The sequence below is a fragment of the Pleurodeles waltl genome, chromosome 2_1, assembly GCF_031143425.1.
Source record: "Pleurodeles waltl isolate 20211129_DDA chromosome 2_1, aPleWal1.hap1.20221129, whole genome shotgun sequence".
Classification (NCBI taxonomy): domain Eukaryota; kingdom Metazoa; phylum Chordata; class Amphibia; order Caudata; family Salamandridae; genus Pleurodeles; species Pleurodeles waltl.
Genome location: NC_090438.1, coordinates 752,515,611 through 752,537,496, shown reverse-complemented (window position 1 = coordinate 752,537,496; position 21,886 = coordinate 752,515,611). Strand labels below are relative to the sequence as shown.

At 44.5% G+C, this 21,886-nt stretch overlaps 1 protein-coding gene across 1 annotated transcript in view; it reads right to left on the bottom strand.

Annotated features, from left to right (window-relative positions):
- SLC22A23 (solute carrier family 22 member 23) overlaps positions 1 to 21,886 on the bottom strand; it is a 480,925-nt gene that overhangs the window by 13,316 nt on the left and 445,723 nt on the right. Inside the window, exons 8-9 of the mRNA XM_069217671.1 lie at positions 18,476 to 18,508; positions 4,678 to 4,801 (exon numbers count right to left, since the gene is read on the bottom strand). Of these exons, the coding sequence (XP_069073772.1) occupies positions 4,678 to 4,801; positions 18,476 to 18,508 (157 nt within the window). The remainder of the gene's footprint in view (positions 1 to 4,677; positions 4,802 to 18,475; positions 18,509 to 21,886) is intronic.

Sequence of the window (21,886 nt, the reverse complement as noted above, 5' to 3'; positions counted from 1 at the left end):
CATCCCGAGTGCAGACCACGTGTACAGGGACTTGTCCACCTAATAGAGCTTGCACATCTGGAGGGAGAGCCTACATACTGATAGCAGACTGTGCATAGTAAGGGCTTGCCCAACTAATGGGATGCGTGTCTGGAGGGAGCAGGCTCTAAGCCACTGAGCTGGACTGTGTATAGTAGTGGCTTACCTATGTTAATGGGCTTCATAGTGTACTGCATCCTTCGTAAAGAGCCTGAATGCTGTGCATAACATTTCCCCCCGGGTCTCTCCCAGTTTTGTGGCGACCCAATTGTTTTTTTAATTTGACAAGTGGGGGTCTCTTTGGGACCCGTCCCCGCTGCCCCCCCAACTAGGCACAGGTCAGTGTAGCCCCAGCCTGCCCCCTTTCTATATATGTTTATTGTAGGACATGGGGGATACATTGCCATGTCCTGTAATTGCAGCCACAACATTTCTGAGACTGTTGTTTACAGCCAATCAGAGCACAAGCTCCTTTGGGACTGCTTTACTCCAACAGGAGCAAGAGAATAACAGGGCCAAATGGAACGCTCTATTTTTTTTTTCAAAATCTTCGGTCGCATGGGAGTCCTGCGGGATCAGCTGCTGTCAACATATCTATACATTTTGAGCATCCATTTCTTAAAAGCTACTGCTCAGTTTTATACTAAATCACAAAAGCATACTTTCTGGGCAACGATCTACCTTTATGTCAAATTTGGTGGAATCCTGTTCTATTGTTTTTGGCTGGAATGTCCATCAAAAACTCCCCATTGAAAGTTCACAGGGAATCCTCCCCACCCTGCCCAAATGCCACCCCCCTCCCACGAGACCCTCCCCCCCAAAACCTTCGAAAAAAAAGCTGCGGTCGATAACTTTTTCTTAAAAATTTCATGAAGATTAGTCAAACAGTACCAAACGCTCTTCCAATGGAAACTTTGACTTAACTATAACTTTACAGTGGCGACCTCCACTATGTTATATATATATATACATATATATATATATACACACACACACACACACACACACACACACACACACACACTATAGCTTGCGCACTCTCTTTGCTGATTATGACCTCACACATGACATCACTCATGACATGTTTTAAGATATCATTGATTACATCACTTGATGACATCTCAAATGACATTTTTACTGACTGCAAGGTGAGTGCAAAAGTTACAGCGAATATACATTTTTTGAATTTGAAATGTTATATTTTTATGTTTTTACTTACATTTCTATAATGCTAATTCAAGCTTTAGTTCGTTTTTTTAAATACATTTTTGAGTATCATACCTAACTATAACCCCATTTCAACCTTTGCTTTTCTAGTGAAAATAAATATATATTTATACGTACACATGGTAAACATGCAGATGCACAAGGCAACATGCCATGGCTTTCAGTAGTTAACAATTGTTAGGTGCAGGCATGGTTCAGTGGGGGAGTAAACAGCATTCCCCCGTGTAATTACTCCGGTAACGAGGTAATAGATGAAGTATTAATCCAGACATAGCTCTATAAATCCCCTAACATGTCACCAATTACAACAATGAACAGCCGGCAATGAGGTTATTAGTCACCCTTGACTTGAGGACTGTGTTTCATAATTACTAACTGCTCACAACACCCTGTTCTTGAGATAAAGGCTGCTGAACATGTTAAGGACCATGCTCGAAGCAAGGTTATGTGATGTGTTTAGTTCACAATGGCTTGTGCATGGAAGTCAGCAGTGAAATTACAAAATGTCTTTTCAGACACCTGTTAGGAATATACATATATACATTTTAACACAAGCACGTTTTTGATGTTGAAACTTGAGCACGTTATAGAAAGTTGTCACATGACCACAAGAGCGCCGAATCGTTCGGTAAAGAGGGATCCTACGTTCAGCCTAGATATAAAGTGTCAAATAAAAAACATTCCATTGAATGTAAAGTTGTTCCCAGTGACCGAAAGCTTAAACCACATTGAGAGATGGTCTTTGCAAAGAAATTCTGATTTTGAGGTTGGTAAAGCAGTTTTATTTTCATGTGTAAATTAGTAATCTCATTTAAAACAAAAATTGAACAGGGACATGAAGGGAGTCTTCATAACAGGACAGACCCATTATATTGTGAAAGTACAATCTTTAAACCCGAGGGTCTCTGATTTAGATTTTGTTCATCCTATAACTTGTTGAATCCCGGAGTAAACACCTAAGCGTGCCTATTATTATGTGGGAGAAAATATGAATTCACGCATGGCTGCCACGTGAACGCGCAGGTGAATTCAGCAGAAACAGTACTGGAAAAAGAGGAGGAATCCAGTCGGATATCCGGACCCGGATAGAACCCTGTGAAATGTGCTGCGTCACAGAGCCATTTGCCAGCACTGGGACACAATACCCAGACCCTGGTGTAAGCACGAGAAACGGTCCCTTTGACTGTTGTGGTGGGTAGTAAGTAGAGCAATTTTCAAGGTTCAACAGGCCTCTCGGGGCTCTGTTCCCCAGTACCACTGCACCTGCTGCACGAACTGTAGCTACGCCCCTGTGGGGACACTTCCAGGCACATCCACATTTGTTCTTATTTAATGGACTTCTTTTGTTGGAGGGCCATCCTTGCTGGGAGCTCGCCAGAGCCAAACAACTTAATGTAACCACCATGGAGGTCACTAAGGCACAGCTCATCACGTCACGGGTGCTTAAGGGATACACTATGATTTGGAAGCTGTTTTTGGACTTTTCCAATCACTGTATCCATGTCTCATGCATGCACGGCGGAACATCAACTCTCTTTATATATGAGCAATTACATGAAAATCCAATTATACAGCACTAACAAATGTTTATTACTACCCAAAGGAACCTATTTTTGGCAGCCTTAAAATAACAGGACACAGAAGAAAAATTAGCACGTTTCTAAACCTGTGACCTGCAGTCAGTATGCCGCTCCTTGATGCAGGTTCACAGCTCACTAAAATGTACTACTAGGATTGTAACTCATGACTCCTTCATGTAGGCTCACAGCTCACCAAGCTGTACTACTAGGATTGTAACTTGTGACTCCCTGATGCAGGTTCACAGCTCACTCAGCTGTACTACTAGGATTGCGACTCCTTGATGCAGGTTCACAGCTCACGAGCTGTACTACCAGGATTGTAACTCGTGACTCCTTGATGCAGGTTCACAGCTCACCAAGCTGTACTACTAGGATTGTAACTTGTGACTCCCTGATGCAGGTTCACAGCTCACTCAGCTGTATTACTAGGATAGTAACTCATGACTCCTTGATGCAGGTTCACAGCTCACCGAGCTGTACTACCAGGATTGTAACTCGTGACTCCTTGATGCAGGTTCACAGCTCACTAAGCTGTACTACTAGGATTGTGGCTCCTTGATGCAGGTTCACAGCTCACCAAGCTGTACTACCAGGATTGTAACTCGTGACTCCTTGATGCAGGTTCACAGCTCACTAAGCTGTACTACTAGGATTGTGACTCCTTGATGCAGGTTCATAGCTCACCAAGCTGTACTACTAGGATTGTAACTTGTGACCGGCAGTAGGTATGTCGCTCCTTGATGCAGGTTCACAGCTCACTAAGCTGTACTACTAGGATTGTAACTTGTGACTTCTTGATGCAGGTTCACAGCTCACTAAACTTTACTACTAGGATTGTAACTCGTGACTCCTTGATGCAGGTTCACAGCTCACCGAGCTGTACTACCAGGATTGTAACTCGTGACTCCTTGATGTAGGCTCACAGCTCACTAAGCTGTACTACTAGGATTGTAACTTGTGACCTGCAGTAGGTATGCCGCTCCTTGATGCAGGTTCACAGCTCACTAAACTGTACTACCAGGATTGTAACTCGTGACTCCTTGATGTAGGCTGACAGCTCACTAAGCTGTACTACTAGGATTGTAACTTGTGACTTGCAGTAGGTATGCCACTCCTTGATGCAGGTTCACAGCTCACTAAACTGAACTACTAGGATTGTAACTCGTGACTCCTTGATGTAGGCTCACAGCTCACTAAACTGTACTACTAGGATTGTAACTTGTGACCTGCAGTTTGTATGCCGCTCCTTGACTCAGGTTCACAACTGGCCAGGCTACTAGGATTGTAACTTGTGACCTGCAGGGAACCTAAGGACGTCTGACACAAAAGCAAGAACCCTCTGATCTGTCTACATAAAATGCTAATCTGTGGCCCGCATGTTACATGCTGTATTTTGCAGCAGGCCAATTAACCCTCTATGCCATTTTACGATGAATCAAACCTGGGACGGGACTGCACACAGATCTCTCCAGCAAGTGCATTAACCACCAAAGGTATCTTTTGGCTATTATTCCCTGGAACTTGCTCGGTACACAAAGACCTCTGCAGCAGGCACCTTAACTCTGCAATATAGTTTAATCTAATATTTTTGGCGGCAGAGATTTAAAAAAATAAATGCATAAGTTGATTGTCACACTATACTCTAAATGGCTTCGCTACTACTGAATGCACCCCCTTCTGCTGCCCGCTGTGAACCCCCAATGTATAGGATTCCAGAGTATCTTTTTTTTTTTTTTTTTCCATTTTCAGCACTGAGTAGAAGTGGAGAAGCTAGAAAACCAGACAGCTGGCCTAGGGAAACCTGTTTCCTCTAACCCAAGGCCCCAATATGATTCCAGTCACAGAATCTTACCTGATCACAGTGGGTGTTATTTCTGCACAGAAGAACACGCTCAGGCTTCCCACAGCGTGTGATGAAAACATCCCTACGATGGAAAATGCTGTGGAGAACCTCTCCTTGACCTCATCGTTCATTCCTAAAACAGACCATAGAAGCAAAAGAGAGTACTTGAAATTACTAATATCCTGAAACAACTAAGTTTAAAACAATGATTGGTTCATACAGTCTCTGGCCACAGATTATGTAAGAGCACCCATTCCTCCTTCTCAACCTGTGGTGTGTCCCTTCACAGCAGGGACAGAGTAGACCAACACAAAGAGGTGATTCAATTCACTAATGTCGCCTCAGTTCAAGCCATTTCAAACACCACACACCAAGGGAAAAGCTGGTAACTCTTTACAGAAGTATGGAGTGGCAGGAAAGTGTAGCAGAGGGATGTGCAAAATTTGTGCTAATTGTCATTTGTGTAATTATTAAAATTTCAAAACAATTATACCAAGACAAGTGTGGCATTCTGCACTATTTTCTTCTGCGTGAAGTTCCTCCTTAGGTCCAAGACTAATGCGAGGATGCACTTTGTGCTTCAAAAAGGAACAAAAAAAGCCAAGTGCTGCGAACAAGAGCTGATCGCATTCTGACTGTACGCGTTGCTATGGTGCATTCTGCAATCAAACGTTTCACCCAAGCGACACCCAATTATGCCATGATGTGGCATAACTGCATCATTTAGCATGAAAGCATAATGCAAAATGCTGGAAATTACACATATTAAGCAGTTGCAGCTCGCTGCGCTGTGAAGGGGCAGGGCGGCGCGCGCAGGGGGGTTGGTTGAAGGATAAACATTAAATTATATTAACAAAATAAGATAAAAACTTAACTTCCTCGCTGCTCCTTCTTCTAGACAGGTGGCACAGGCTCCCAAGCCTGCCCTGCGGCCAGTCCTGACGCTGCTCACAGCAACGTTTGGATTGGCTGGGGGCACCCTGGCTGGGAGCCTGTATTGGCTCTCTCCAGCCCAGCAACACAGTGCCTGGCTGGAGAGAGCCCTGTGCGCATGCGTGTCTGGCCGGCCCGAGACGGCCAGCCAAACATACATGCGCACTGAGGAGATTGCACTGTGCACTCCCCTCATCCCCAATGCCCTTTAACAACGGAACAATAATAAACATGGTTTATTATTTCATTGTAAAAGGTTTGCAGCAGCTGCTGCTGGCGTGAGGTGATGCTCCTCCACCACAGTGGAGAAGCCGCCGCTGATATTAAGCCTATGTAACTGAACTTTCGCCAGGCCTACAGCAGGTGCCCTGATACAGCCAGCAGGTAATGAGAATCTGTACTAGCAGAGAAAGGCTCTCTGAACATCACTATCTCCTTCAAATTCTCAAGAGGATCAAAATACATTCGACCATAGTGGTGCATAGAAGATTAATGAGGTTTTCATGAAAACAAGCTGTGAAGACACCTGGAAGGCCGCCAAGCAGCAGCTTGCCCTGAAGTGTTTACAGAAGGTATGACAGAAAGCGTGGTAGGGCTGTCCTGCACATTTCCACAGCAGTGATATATTGTGCAATACCACGTGTACCATCCGCAGTGGAACATGCGACTCTTGCGACTTACAAGCGACTACAAAGCTAATGCTGCCAGAAAGTGGAAGCCTCTCAAGCAATATTTGGTCCATGAAAGAATCAACAAAGTTTAGAACCTGAAACATATTTTGAAGTAATTTTAAAATAATTTGCAGTGATTTTAAAATCCAGGATTGTGGTCAGTGAGGGACGAGTTTCATCTTTAGGGGGGATGGAATGCTTTTGCTTTTGGAAACTTGTAAGCAATCTGGAGACAGAATTGGAAGTAGGCTCAAAAACAGGCAATTATGTGCTAGAACTGCTAAATGATTGCTGGAGCTGAAGAGAAGGACACCCTTTCAAGGTTTCTACCAACCTAAAAGATACACTGTGACACTGACTCAAATGAATAAGCATGCGACAAAGACAAGATGTAAAGTTGTCTCACCTAATACCCTCCGCACCCGGCACTATCTCTGGAATACCCGCTTGGTAACACGACCTCGTTTATAACAAATCACTTTAACTTCAACTCCCTTCTCTTATCAGCAATTTCAGAAATATCATTAGCTATAAAAAAGATACTGTTAAACTATACTGCTAAAACTTCACACACAGCATGTTGCCTTCTTCGACATGACCCAGCAGCATCAGCAGTAGGTCAGTCACTATGGCACTAGCAGTGAAACAGGACTCCCCATTCTGATCACATGAAGACCACTGTCTTTACTCCTTTCGAGGCACACATGGTAGTAACAGAGACCTTAGGAAAGTTCTTTGAGACGCTTGGCACTATTCTCGATTCCCTTCCTTCTGTCACAGATCATATCAACCTTCATGGCTTCAATCTTCACTTTAATATAAACCACTTAACCTCTTCACACCCATATTTCTGTCCATTCTCTTATGAGCACCATTTATTATTATACTCATGGAGATCCTCTTGCCTTATCCTTCTTTTGAATACTCTTTGCCACTCTACTCCCACCAATGACTACTTGCGCCATGGTCACATCCTGTTGGATATGAATACTGATGCACATCCTCAGGCCCTTATTACCCAAGGAAAAACTCTTGATTCTATCCATAAAGATTTGCCTTGCTCTTTAAATCTCAAATTTTCAATCAGTTCAGTGGGTCCAAGCAGTGACATTTCATTTACACCTTTTTCTTCTACACTTTCCCCTTCGAGCTCAACCCTGGATCATCCTCGATATCAGTTTCCCTCAAAGCACTTACATACAAACAGCTCTGTAGATGACAATAATAATGATCCCCTTAACACCTGGGGAACTATAATTTGATAGCTAACATCCTTAGAGCAGAGCTCAAAGTCACCTATCCAGCTTATTTCCTGAACCTGATTACCTTTCTGGAACCTCACTCAAAATTACATGTCCATTCTAGCTCTGCTTCAGGAATATGAATATATATATGGAAAATGTCACTTACCCAGTGTACATCTGTTCGTGGCATGAGACGCTGCAGATTCACATGCTGTGCATATCCCGCCATCTAGTGTTGGGCTCGGAGTGTTACAAGTTGTTTTTCTTCGAAGAAGTCTTTTCGAGTCACGAGATTGAGGGACTCCTCCCCTTTCGGCTCCATTGCGCATGGGCGTCGACTCCATCTTAGATTGTTTTCCCCGCAGAGGGTGAGGTAGGAGTTGTGTATATAGTAATAGTGCCCATGCAATGGAGTAAGTATGTATGTACATAATGTGATGAAAAGTGTTATATTTACAAATTTACAAATGAATACGTTTTTTTTTTTTTTAATCAACTTATAACGGCTACAGGCTCCCGGGGAGGTGGGAGGGCGCATGTGAATCTGCAGCGTCTCATGCCACGAACAGATGTACACTGGGTAAGTGACATTTTCCGTTCGATGGCATGTGTAGCTGCAGATACACATGCTGTGCATAGACTAGTAAGCAGTTATCTCTCCAAAAGCGGTGGCTTAGCCTGTAGGAGTTGAAGTTGTTTGAAATAATGTTCGTAATACTGCCTGTCCTACTGTGGCTTGTTGTGTTGTTAACACATCCACACAGTAATGTTTAGTGAATGTATGAGGCGTAGACCATGTGGCTGCCTTACAGATTTCTCTCATTGGTATATTTCCTAGAAAGGCCATGGTGGCACCTTTCTTCCTAGTGGCGTGTGTCTTTGGTGTAATAGGCAGTTCTCTCTTTGCTTTAACATAACAGGTTTGAAAACATTTAACTATCCATCTGGCAATGCCTTGTTTGGATATTGGATTCCCTGTATGAGGTTTTTGGAAAGCTACAAACAATTGTTTTGCGAATTGGTTTGGTTCTATCAATGTAATACATTAGTGCTCTTCTTATGTCTAATGTATGTAATGCTCTTTCAGCTACAGAGTCTGGTTCTGGAAAGAACACTGGAAGTTCCACCGTTTGATTTAAGTGGAACGGTGATATAACTTTTGGCAAAAATTTGGGATTTGTGCGTAGAACCACTTTATGTTTGTGTATTTGTATAAAGGGTTCCTGTATGGTAAAGGCTTGTATTTCACTTACTCTTCTGAGAGATGTGATAGCTATTAGGAAGGTTACTTTCCAGGTTAAGTATTGAATCTCACAAAAGTGCATGGGTTCAAATGGTGGACCCATGTGCCGTGTTAATACAATATTGAGGTTCCACGAAGGAACTGGTGGTGTTCTTGGTGGGATGATCCTTTTTAGACCCTCCATAAATGCTTTTATGACTGGGATTCTAAACAGTGAAGTTGAATGTGTAATTTGCAGGTAGGCAGAAATTGCTGTGAGATGTATTTTGATGGATGAAAATGCTAACTTAGACTTTTGTAAGTGTAGTGAGTAGCTTACAATGTTTTTCGCGGATGTGTGTAATGGTTGAATTTGATTATTATGACAGTAATAAACAAATTGTTTCCATTTATTTGCGTAGCAATGTCTTGTAGTAGGTTTTCTAGCCTGTTTGATGACCTCCATACATTCTTGTGTAAGGTCTAGATGTGCGAATTCTAAGACTTCAGGAGCCAGATTGCTAGATTGAGCGATGCTGGATTTGGGTGTCTGATCTGTTGTTTGTGTTGAGTTAACAGATCTGGTCTGTTTGGAAGTTTGATATGAGGCACTATTGACAGGTCTAGTAGTGTTGTGTACCAAGGTTGTCGTGCCCAAGTTGGTGCTATTAGTATTAGTTTGAGTTTGTTTTGACTCAATTTGTTTACTAGATACGGAAGTAGTGGGAAAGGGGGGAAAGCGTAAGCAAATATCCCTGACCAACTCATCCATAACGCATTGCCCTTGGAGTGAGGCTGTGGGTACCTGGATGCGAAGTTTTGGCATTTTGCGTTTTCTTTTGTTGCGAATAGGTCTATTTGCGGTGTTCCCCAGTTTTGGAAGTAGGTTTGTAGTATCTGGGGATGAATTTCCCATTCGTGGACCTGTTGGTGATCTCGACTGAGATTGTTGGCTAACTGGTTTTGAATTCCTGGTATGTATTGCGCTATTAGGCGAATGTGATTGTGAATCGCCCAATGCCAAATCTTTTGTGCTAAGAGACACAACTGTGTTGAGTGTGTGCCTCCTTGTTTGTTTAGGTAATACATTGTTGTCATCTTGTCTGTTTTGACAAGAATGTGTTTGTGGGCTATTAATGGTTGAAATGCTTTTAATGCTAGAAACACTGCTAGTAGTTCTAGTTGATTTATATGAAGTTGTTTTTGTTGAGTGTCCCATTGTCCCTGGATGCTGTGTTGGTTGAGGTGTGCTCCCCACCCTACCATGGAAGCATCTGTTGTGATCACGTTTTGAGGCACTGGGTCTTGGAAGAGCCGCCCTTGATTTAAATTTATAGGATTCCACCATTGAAGCGAGGTGTGTGTTTGGCGGTCTATCAACACTAGATCCTGAAGTTGACCCTGTTCTTGTGTCCATTGTGTCGCTAGGCACTGTTGTAAGGGCCGCATGTGTAATCTTGCGTTTGGGACAATGGCTATGCATGAAGACATCATACCTAGAAGTTTCATCACTAATTTTACTTGATATTGTTGGTTTGGGTGCATGCTTTGTATACATTTTGGAATGCTTGTGGACTTGGAGTGGAAATCCCTTTTTTTGTGTTGATTGTCGCTCCTAAGTATTGTTGTATTTGACACAGTTGTAAGTGTGATTTTAGGTAGTTTATTGGGAACCCTAATTTGTGAAGGGTTTCTATGACGTATTTTGTGTGTTGAAGACACTGTTTCTGAGTGTCGGTTTTTATTAACCAATCGTCTAGATACGGGAATACGTGTATGTGCTGTCTTCTGATATGTGCCGCTACTACTGCAAGGCATTTTGTAAATACCCTTGGTGCTGTTGTTATCCCGAATGGTAACACTTTGAATTGGTAATGTACTCCTTGGATTACAAACCTCAAGCATTTCCTGTGTGAAGGATGTATGGGTATATGGAAGTACGCATCCTTTAGATCTAATGTTGACATGTAGTTTTGTTGTTTGAGCAAGGGGATCACGTCTTGAAGTGTTACCATGTGAAAGCGATCTGATTTGATGTAAAGATTTAGGGGGTTATTACAACTTTGGAGGAGGTGTTAATGCGTCCCAAAAGTGACGGATATACCACCAGCCGTATTACGAGTTCCATAGGATATAATGGACTCGTAATACGGCTGGTGGTATATCCGTCACTTTACCGTCACTTTTCCGACCGTATCTGGTTGTTTGAGATACTTTGGCCCTCCTCCACCACTTGCTGTGCACGCTTTTGAAACTCCTTGGGAAGATTTTCAATGAAATGCTGCATTTCATCCCAATGAGCTGTGTCATATCTTGCCAATAAAGCCTGTGAATTGGCAATGCGCCATTGATTGGCTGCATGTGCTGCAACTCTTTTCCCAGCTGCATCAAACTTTCGACTTTCTTTGTTGGGTGGTGGTGCATCCCCAGAAGTCTGAGTTTGCCCTTTTGCGTGCTGCGCCTACTACCACTGAGTCAGGTGTTAGTTGCTGCGTGATGTACACAGGGTCCGTAGGGGGAGGCTTGCACTTTTTTTTCCACCCTAGGTGTAATGGCTCTGCATTTGACGGGGTCTTGAAACACTTGTTTCGCGTGTTTCAACATCCCTGGTAACATCGGCAGACTCTGGTACTGGCTGTGTGTTGACGACAAAGTATTAAATAAAAAGTCATCCTCAATAGGTTCAGCATGCAGTGATACATTGTGAAAAGTAGCTGCTCTGGACACCACTTGCATGTAAGCAGTACTGTCTTCAGGTGGTGACGGTCTTGCCGGATAGCAGTCTGGGCTATTGTCAGATACTGGTGCATCATATAGATCCCATGCATCTGGGTCATCCCTGTGTGCGTTGGAGATTGCATCATAGGGGGTGTTGCAGTTGGTGATAGTTGTGGTGAGTGCTGTGGAGATGGTTGTGGTGAAAAACGTGGTGGAGTTATTTCTTTCGCCACCTTTGCTTTTGGCTGTTTCTCTGTATCTTGGAAAGCAAGTTTCCTTTTCATTTTAATAGGGGGAAGAGTTCTTATTTTCCCTGTATCTTTTTGAATATGGAGCCTTCTTTGTGCATAGTCTGGCTCCCCCATCTCTAATTCTTGGCCAAATTTATGGCCTTGTAGTTGTGCTGGAAGGCCTTGTTCTTCTGAATAAGCACTTGGTTTCGGCTCCGATGCTGGGTGTTTCGGGACCGAAACTTTTTCCACAGTCTTTTTCGGCTCCGAAGCCACCTTTTTCGGTTTCGGGGTGCCGATTTCTCAGTGCCGACTTTGCCGACAGAGCCGGTATCTCGGTGTCGAGTCTGGTCGGAGCCAGTATCTCGGTGCCGAGTATCTCTGTGCCGGTATCTCGACCGGAGTCGGATGTCTTCGACACGTGTGTGCCCTTTTTCGGTGCCGATGGTTGGTCATCGAGTTTATGGGTTAAGCCATGGCATCCCCTGGGCCTTCATGATTTTGGCGTGAGTTTTGGCTGGGACAGGTTTACTCACGGTTTTCACCGGCTGCTCACTTTCGGCCTCGTCCGAGTCGGCAATGGAGAAAGTCTCCTCTTCTTCGACGTGGTGTCCTGACGGCGTCAATGCCATTTGAAGCCTTCGAGCTCTCCGGTCCCGTAGCGTCTTCTTCGACCGAAATGCCCGACAGGCCTCGCAAGTATCCTCTTTGTGTTCGGGGGACAAACACAAATTACAGACCAAATGCTGATCTGCGTAAGGATACTTATTGTGGCATTCGGGGCAGAAGCTGAATGGGGTCCGTTCCATGAGCCTTGAAGATGCACGCGGTCGGGCCGACGAGACCCCGCCGGGGGATAGAAGCCCCGAAGGGCTACCGGAGCTCTTCTTTTATTCGGTGTCGATCTGCTATAACTAACCCGATACCGAACGCAAACAATACCGTCGAGTTTTCTGAGATTTAACTAACTCTCCGAACCGAAACACGGAGCGAAGAGGAACACGTCCGAACCCGATGGCGGAAAGAAAACAATCTAAGATGGAGTCGACGCCCATGTGCAATGGAGCCGAAAGGGGAGGAGTCCCTCGATCTCGTGACTCGAAAAGACTTCTTCGAAGAAAAACAACTTGTAACACTCCAAGCCCAACACTAGATGGCGGGATATGCATAGTATGTGTATCTGCAGCTACACATGCCATCGAACATATATATATATATATATATATATATATATATATATATATATATATATCACAACTAGCTAGTTATAGTTAGGACCAAGTTCTAATAGAAAAAGTGTTTTTTATTTTGCTAATAACTGGTGTCAATGACGAATCTTTACAAAACTTTTCCAAAAACCATTCACGCTCACATCAGCTGCCATCTGGAAAGTTTCGGGGTGATCTGTCCGGGGGTGGGGTCGAGAAAAAGGAGGGTCCCAAAACACGTTTTCCCCCTTCATTTTTCCAGAGGAATTTTGAGTAGCGATAGCTCCAAACCTACTAGACGGAATTACACCAAATTTAGCAGAAAGGTAGCACTTGGTCCAGAAAGAGCCCTTTTTATTATTTTGTGTAAATCCATTCAGTAGTTTTTGATATATATATATATATATATATATATATACACACATACATACACACACATAGGGACACAGCTCCGTTGCAAATCCAATGTGAAGAGTTGCGGCTCCACACAACAGACGGAAGCAATGTGATTGGCTGGTCACAGCCTGTGGAGAAAGTTGTGGCCGCCATCTTATCAATCGGTGCACAACCCGAGGATGGAAATAGAGACTTTAAATAATAAAAGGGGTCAGGGTACAGGTACTCTGGCCCTGTAAGGTTTACCAATGAGTGTCTGAGAGACCCCTTATGAGTTTGAAATGGTTCAAAACTTTTATTTTTCCACGATCGTAGAGTCGAGACTCCATTGCGTCCCACTGCATGGCCAACCATGTAACATTGCGCCAGAGTCGTGAACCCTGCTGAAAATACAAAATACACATTCATACACATGCACTCGCTGACAGACCCACAAAAAACATAAAAAATTCACTGAACCCCCCCCCCCCCCCCCCCAAAAGTTATAGTTTGGAAATAGAGTTAAAAAAAAAACACAAATTCACTGAAAAAAAAACAAAGGTTACAGGAACATTGAAGTTAGGCTCCCATTTTAAACATACAAAACCATAGAAATTCACCTGTTTGAGTTACTTAAAGTAACTATAAATCGCGCTCTCGACATTCACTAATTACCCCAGAAATTAATGGCACTCATGACATCTTCGATAACATAATTGATATTATCAATGTAAAATTTGCAGTAAAAGTTTTTATGAAAAAACTGTGCATGGCGGGGACGCGAGTTATAGTTTCCTTATGACACGAGTTATGGTTACTTTAGTTAACTGGCTCTGGGTGGCTCCTCGGGAAGGTACCCCGTCCCTTTGCAAAAGCTTTTCAACTGGTTCACTGTGTACTCCTACAGGCTAGCCAGCTCAAACTCCATGGCTCCACTTGTAGAACCAGCCAGAGACATGATGTACAGGATTAAAAATGCAAAGCAGGGAAAATTGCAGAAAAAGAAAAAGAATTGAGATGGTCTTTACATTTGGGCAGGTAGTGCATGTAGCTATTGTATGGCATTCAACAAACACAAGTCCTATCCTAACCACTGATCACCAATGTTAGAAATTGAGTCTCTAGTTGGCAGAGGTATTCACCCTGTCCAAGTAGGGACCGCAATCCTAGTCAAGGTGAGTCACAACACAACCTAAATTATCTTGTGCTCGCCCTCCGGTAGCATGGCATAGAGCAAGAAGGCTTAACTTAGAAGGCAATGTGTAAAGTATTTGTGCAATACCTCATACAGTAGCAGTTTCCACTTTAGGAAAATAGATAATATTTACCTGAATAAAATAAGACCAAAATTACAAGAATCCACTGTGCACACGTCAAAATATTACTTTTTCTAACCTTGTTTTTGTTAGATTTAGGACTCTGGGAACTTTACCACTGCTAACTAGTGCTAAAATGCATGTGCTCTCTCCCTAAAACATGTTTATAAAAAGACAATTTAATGCTAGCGATACAGAGCCTCCAAAGAGAAATCAGAACAGACGAAACTAATATTAAATTTGCCAATGCTGCCAAACTGACAATTCATAGGCACTAAAATAGTGTAATGTCTGGGAGTAATTGATCTCCATTCATTCAACTGACCTGGTTAATTCTGTGTGAGGAAATACCTTCTCCACCATTTACCCCCAAATACACCAGGGCTTTACAATTTGAGGTGTGGCTGAGGGGAAACAGCCTTTACAACGGGACTCGAACCACGCTGTGCCTTAACAACGCGGTCTGAAACATGAATGCGTCTTCAGATTTAAATATGGAGTTTTGCATCACATACAGGAACATAGGGAGACAAATCATCTCATACAAGGCCATCCTACCCAATAAGGACAGGAGGAGCCGCCGCTAGTGCTCCAGATCCTTGCAAATCCTAAGTACCTGCCCTGCATTCTCCTCAGAACAAACTGGGATCAGCAGTCACATATCCCCAGGTAAGTGAACCCGAGGTACTATAGGGAACTCTTGCCACCTTTCTCGGTAACCAACATAGGCATTCAAGTCTGGATGACTAAAAAGCTGCAGCATTTATTCTAGTAAAATTAAGAGTGATGTTCACACAGTAAGTTCAAGAAGAGTATTTCTAAATACCCAGGTGGCCTTTTTATTTCGGTTGTATGTCGGAACCAAGCAGGCATTTACCACGCCTGTCTTAACAACGTGGTACAAACTACAAATGTGTCTTTACAATGCATTCCTTTACCACGCAATTTGTTACAACGACTTGCCTTAGGGAAAGCACTGGACTTTGGAATAGTATAATTTACTATTCCAACTCCAGTCTGGCAACAGTAGGTAAAGTGTTGGAGGTAAAGTCCAACATCAGTCCAACAACGCTTTCCTTAAGGCAAGTCATTGTAACAACGTCCGTGGTAAAGGAATGCATTATAAATAAGCATTTGTGTTTCGGACAGCGTTGGTAAGGCTGTAGGAAGCTGGTCTGATGTGTGGTGGACACCTACGGTGTTGTCACCTTATTCCAGGCCCAGGTATCCTCTGTTAGTGAAGTGTAGGCTTTGTCTAGGAAGCCATGGCTCTCTAGAGGTAGCTGTGGATGAGCAGCCAAGACTTATGTAGGAGACATGCAAAACTTATGGAATACCACTATAGTCACACAGCACTTATCACACCTGAAAGAACCACACAGTGTTACAAAAATAATGGTACTTTATTACAGTAACACAAATACTAGAATACTTATAGGCAATCCCCCCCAATTGGAGGTAAGTACACACTAAAGATGTACACAATAGCAATCAGCCATGAGCATAAAACCAACAAGCATTGGCAATGGTATTTGAAAATAGTGAGGCCAAACCATATACTAAAAAAGTGTAATGTGAGATACAGTACCCACCCAAGGCTGTGGAGTTGTTAGAGGGGAGCTACAAGAACTAGGAACCCCAAGAGGTGGGTACCTGAGTGACCCCTAACGACCAGGAGAGCAGAGGTAAGTACCTGGTTTTCCCAAGAACTAACCGGAGGACTTAGAAAAAGGATTTTGCAAGAACAGGACCAGTCTAGAAGAAACCAGCATTGGATTCTGGGAGAAGAGGACCTGTAAAAGAAGGGAAAAGAGTCCAGTCCACAATGGAGTGTCCAGTGGGGGGCAGGAGCTACTACCCACCCTTCTGTGGCTGAAGAACCAGGTCGATGGGGGATGAAGACGACCAGCTGTGGAGCCCAGGAGCTGAAGAGGAGTCCTTGGAGTGGTGCAGATGGTGTCCCATGTCGGTTGTTGGGTTGCAGATGGTCAGTAGTGTAGAAGAACCACCAACAAGCCTTGGCAAATGCAGGAGAAGCAAAAGAAGAGTTGCACGGCTGAAGAGGACTAGCAAGGCCCAGCAGACTCAACCCTTGGAGGGAAGACCGGGGTGATGCTCAGCAGTCGGGAGAGCCAACAGAAGCAGTTGCATCCCCCACAGGAAACCCACTGGCAGCAGGCACAGTAAGTCACAAGGAGGCCTGGTCAGCACACGTGAAGGGTGTCCCACGTCGCTGGAGCAGCAGAGAGGAGACTGCTTTGCAGGAAGGCGTGCTGGGGGCTGGGATACTCTGAGCCTGAAGATCCCTTGGAGCAGGAGCAAACAAGCCTTGGTACCTGCAAGAGTCGTGGTGCACAGGGGTACTGTCCTGCAAGGAGGGGCATGGGCTCACCATCTCCCGAGCTGGACAGCAGGCAGAGAGGACCAAGGAGACCATTCCAGACCTGTGATGCAGGATCGACGCAGTTCTGCAGGAGAGCAGATCCAAGCAGCCGATCATCATTGCAGTTGGTGCCTGCAGATACATGGTAGTGACTCCTTCACTCCAAGGGAGATTCCTTCTTGCTTCTTGAGACAGGCTGAAGTCTTGCCGACTTCAGAGGATGCACAGCCGGGGAAATGTTGCAGTTACTGGAAGGAGCCAGAGAAACAAAGTTGCAAAGCAAAGTCGTCACTGAAGTTGCAGACTTGTCAGGTCCTGAAGAGTCCAGATGCGATTCCAGTGGCCAGAAGTCAAAGTAAATGATGCAGAGGAGTCCTGCTGGAATCTTGCATGTCGAATCTGAGGACCCACCCGCAAGGGAGTCCCTAAATAGCCCTAAAAGGGGGACTGGTCACCTATCAGGAGGGGGCTGTGATGTCACCTTCCTTACCTGGTCACTCAGATGCTTCCAGGGGCCACTGCACAATTGGTTTCAAGATGGAAAGAATCAAGTGTCTCCCACAGAAAACCCTTTGTACTGCCTTCCCCTGCTTGAGCTGGTCAAGCAGCAGGTGGGCGCAAACCTGTCTGAGGGGCGGCAGCAGCGCATGCCGCCTAGAAAACTCTGGAAGACTGGTAGGAGCAATACCGGTGGGTCTTCTAAGGAGCCCCAGAGTGCATGGAATCATACAACCAATACTGGCAACAGTATCGGGGTATGATTCAGACATGTTTGATACCAAACATGCCCAGGTTCAGAGTTACTGTTATGTAGCTGTGTCCAGTACATGGGTAAAATGGCTTCCCCGCACTTATGAAGTCCAGTGCAATGGAACTGGAGTTCGTTGGGGCGCCTCTGCTCATGCAAGGGTGCCCTCACACACAGGGACCTGCACCCTGCCCTCTGGGCTAGGAAGGCCTACCATAGGGGTGACTTACATTGATCTGGTGCAGTGACCTGTGGAGGACAAAGGGTGTATGCACCTTTTCACGCAGGCTGCAATGGCAGGCCTGCAGACACAGTTTGCAAGTATTCCCATGGGTGGCACAAAACATGCTGCAGCCCATGGGGAACCCCTGGTGCCCCAATGCCCTTGGTACCTAAGCACCATATACTAGGGACTTATAAGGGGGCACAAGTATGCCAACTGTAAGGGTGTGCAAAGTCCTAGGCAACCAAATTTAGAGGGAGAGAGCACAATCACCAGGGGCCTGGTTAGCAGGATCCCAGTGAAAACAGCATAAGCATATTGGTAGTAGGCAAAAAGTCGGGGTAACCATGCCAAAAAGAGGGTACTTTCCCACAAAGGCTGTTTCCCTTTTATTTCTTACTGACGTGTCTTTTTCCTCTTAGTACTTTTAATATACTGAGGTTTTACAGCCACTTCTGAATAGAAAACATTGTCTATCCTTTAAACACACTCACCGCCAACAAGGCAACACGCCATGAATAAATATACAAAAGTACCTGAATCGGGGCGTTGGCTGTATTTCCCAATCACTGTTTCCGGAATGATTCAAATATGGAAAAAAGAAACAATATATTGAAATTATTTCTGGACAAAAACATTAAATGTGAATAAATGACATTACAATGGTACGGGCACTTAACCTTTATTTAGGTAACAGTTCTATACTTTCAAGGCCAGATTATCCACTGGTCCTGGTAAAATGTGACCTTCATGTGGGCGCCAGTGCTCGGTGTAGAATACTAATTAGGCGAGAACGAGTGGCGAGGAATAATAAACGGTCGCTGCACTGGGAGTGGGAGCTCAGATTAAACAAGGGTCTATTGATGGGGAACAGCAGCGAACACATATCAGTGGCACGCGGGCTGAGCCGCAGTGCTGGCTACCAAGGACAAGGAAATGTGGCTTCCAAGTGGAAGCTGCAACCCTTCAACTCCTGTCTGCGTTGTTAAAGCTGCTGTCTCGTTTCTCCAAACAGGAGTCTACGCAAGTTTATGTAGAGATAGTTAATTAGCTGCTATCACATACTTAAGCCCTGCCAGGGGACACGCAGCGAGCGCGCTCTTTCACGTGCATTCAAAGGCTTCCTGGCTGATCAGGCAGGTCCAGAGCATGGTGAGGGGAATTTAGTTTTAACATGCTTCAGGGCATTCTAAACATGTTTGCATTTTTGATACGTCAGCATCCACCTTATCTTCTCTGTCCCAGAAACAGTGCAGTAGGTAGCCATTTATATATATATTTTTATTTATCGTTTATGGGACCCCATAGGAATTTTGCACTTGTAACACTTATTTGATGAATATGTGCGCAAATTATGCCACATGGAACTAATCCATGATGTGTGACAAGCAGGGGCGAGGTGGGCGGATGGCAACGTATGCAGCTCTGTCACCCTGACATGTAAGCGGGATGTTGCAAAGACCCTGGTACACATACATGACTTTCTGAAGAGCGAAATGGGCTTAGCTGGGAGTTTTTTTTTTTTTTTACTTCACGGATGCTCCGCTCATGACCAGCTTAATGTTTGTGCCACTGGTCATTTTCCCAGACCACACCTCTCTAGCCCTAGTGAGATCAGAAGCCTCCTTGGTACCATTCTCTCCCGACACGTCAAATCTCCTAACAATTCAGTACAACAGCAGACCCAGCGCTTAGTAGGGTTAATGCCAGCCAGCCTGCCCCCTTGCACAGCCAGCTAGGGCAGAATGGCCAGCTCTTTCACCCCTCGATTCATCATAAGCAGCTCCCACTGTTTAAAGCACCCCATCCTAGGTGCCTCCCTGACGGATCCCCATCATTTATGGGCAAGTACGATATGACGACATTGCCTAAGAGGCTGTTGTATCCACTGTGGAAACCCTGTGCGTGGCACCTGATGGTACGCAGGAAACCTGTTTTTATTCTGCACTGGGCTTCAGCTCCTTTGTTAGCCGTGAGGTAGTAGTCTTGGGCGAGGGTCACAAGATCAGCTTGGTTGTCAGGTACTGGTAAGACTTAACATCTCTATTGATAGTGTCATCTAGTGACACTAAGACAGTGATGTCAGATGGCTGGGTTGTTCAGGCATTGATATTTTTGAACTACAACACATTCCTGGGCACTAGAGTGCCCCTTGGCCTTGACAAGCATTCTCCTCTCAAAAGCAATTGACCAGCAGCTGAACAGTCAGCAAGTTCTTCAATATCGCCACTTGTCGTTGGAATGGCTGTAGTGAAAATGTACCCGGGCACCCACTTGGGTGTGGGATGGCTTCGCATCTCACTGATCTCTCATTTGTTGGCTGCTGATCTGTCCCTCTCAGAGAAGGTGAACCCATATAATTACTCAGGTCGTAAGTGTGAGGTTGACAGTTTCAAGCCGAGGTCGGCAAATTGGAAGTTGCCAGCACCCACACCATTACCCCATTTCATGCTGTACAGTGCAATGTCCTATGGTGTTAGCTCCTTGTAAAGCTTTGCAGTGTCAGCCTGATGGAAGGGCGTGAACAATCCAACACTGATGGTGCACAGAGCAGAAGGAAACACCCCGGTACGTCCCACAAGGCCACACTTCCTTGAAGATGCATAAAACCTCTTGTGCTGCTCTCTGCACTGTCATGTTGTGCAAGAAGGCTCAAAGAGTGATCATATTTGAGATAAATCCTCCACAGTGTGTGATCGGACACGTCTGATCCCTTACACCAAAGACACATACCTGAACGTCTTCACAGAGGAGGTCAAGAATTCACAGTTGTCTCAGCAGAAAAATAAACAGCGCTCTTGTGCAGCCATTGTTCATGGGTTAGGAGCGTAGATGAGGATGTTATCAGTGACATTCAGCACTTCGGAAAGACCAGCAAGGCTCCTCTCTACATCATTTTGGAATACTTTGGCTCTCAATGATCATCAAAGGTGAAGCAATGATATCTTGAAGACTTACATGCACTGAAAGGTCATAATCTAACGAGAGTTAGGTTTCAATAGCTAGCTCACCCCATTTAGATCTGCTAATATTTTGTCAATTGTGGGAGGTATATGTTTTTCTCTCCAAGTGGCTCAACTGGGGATCCTCAAACCAATGCAGAGGCACACTTGCCCTGGCTGTTAAGGTATCTATGCCACCACTATTGAGGGGGGACGTGGAGTATGGTCATGAAAATGCTGCAGCATTCTTATCTTTTTGAGCTTTTGCAACTCAGTGGCCTTCTGCACCTCGATGTGAAGTCAGATGTGTCGGTGGTAAAGAGTGAAATACTGCACTGATTTGCAGCTTTGCAGTTTTCCTTTTCAAGTAGCACATGCCAACGAGGAGTTAATTGTATTCTTCTAATAGGTCTTCTATGTTTCATCTGCTTTAAGTATAACATTGTTTACTTCCAATTCTTCAGCTAAGCAGTACCAAATATGTTGCCGATTGCCATCTTGTTTCTTCGTTGGCTGGTACTTTTGAAGGTGCCCCAATGGTCACGATGGGGACCAGGTGCTGATCCCCACACATGTGCCTGTGTTGGTTATGAATCGGGCCCAGTTGCATGTACTGATCAAGCACAGTGAGTCTGACGTCAACACCTGTATTGAGGAGGAGGATACTTCAAGACTCATTACTTTCACTTTGAACATGGACTTTTTCATCCATGGGTCTCTTCTAAGGAGCAATATGAAGTGTACTCATTCCATATACTGGTCGTCTTTTCAAGCAGCTCCATGTTTTTTTCTTCAGATAAAAGTCTGAGTAAGGCTTCAAAGGGGTTTGCTCTTTAATGCCTAGGCAGGAGTAACACTTTTGCAAAATGCTTTTTTGCCCACACTGAGCATTTGCTACTGGGTAGCCATTATCGTGTCTCTCGTTTCCTCCAGATAGCTGCATGTTCAGTTTTCTTTTCTATAGACTTTTTTCAGTGTGTACTTTACCCATTTCTGTTTTTCTGT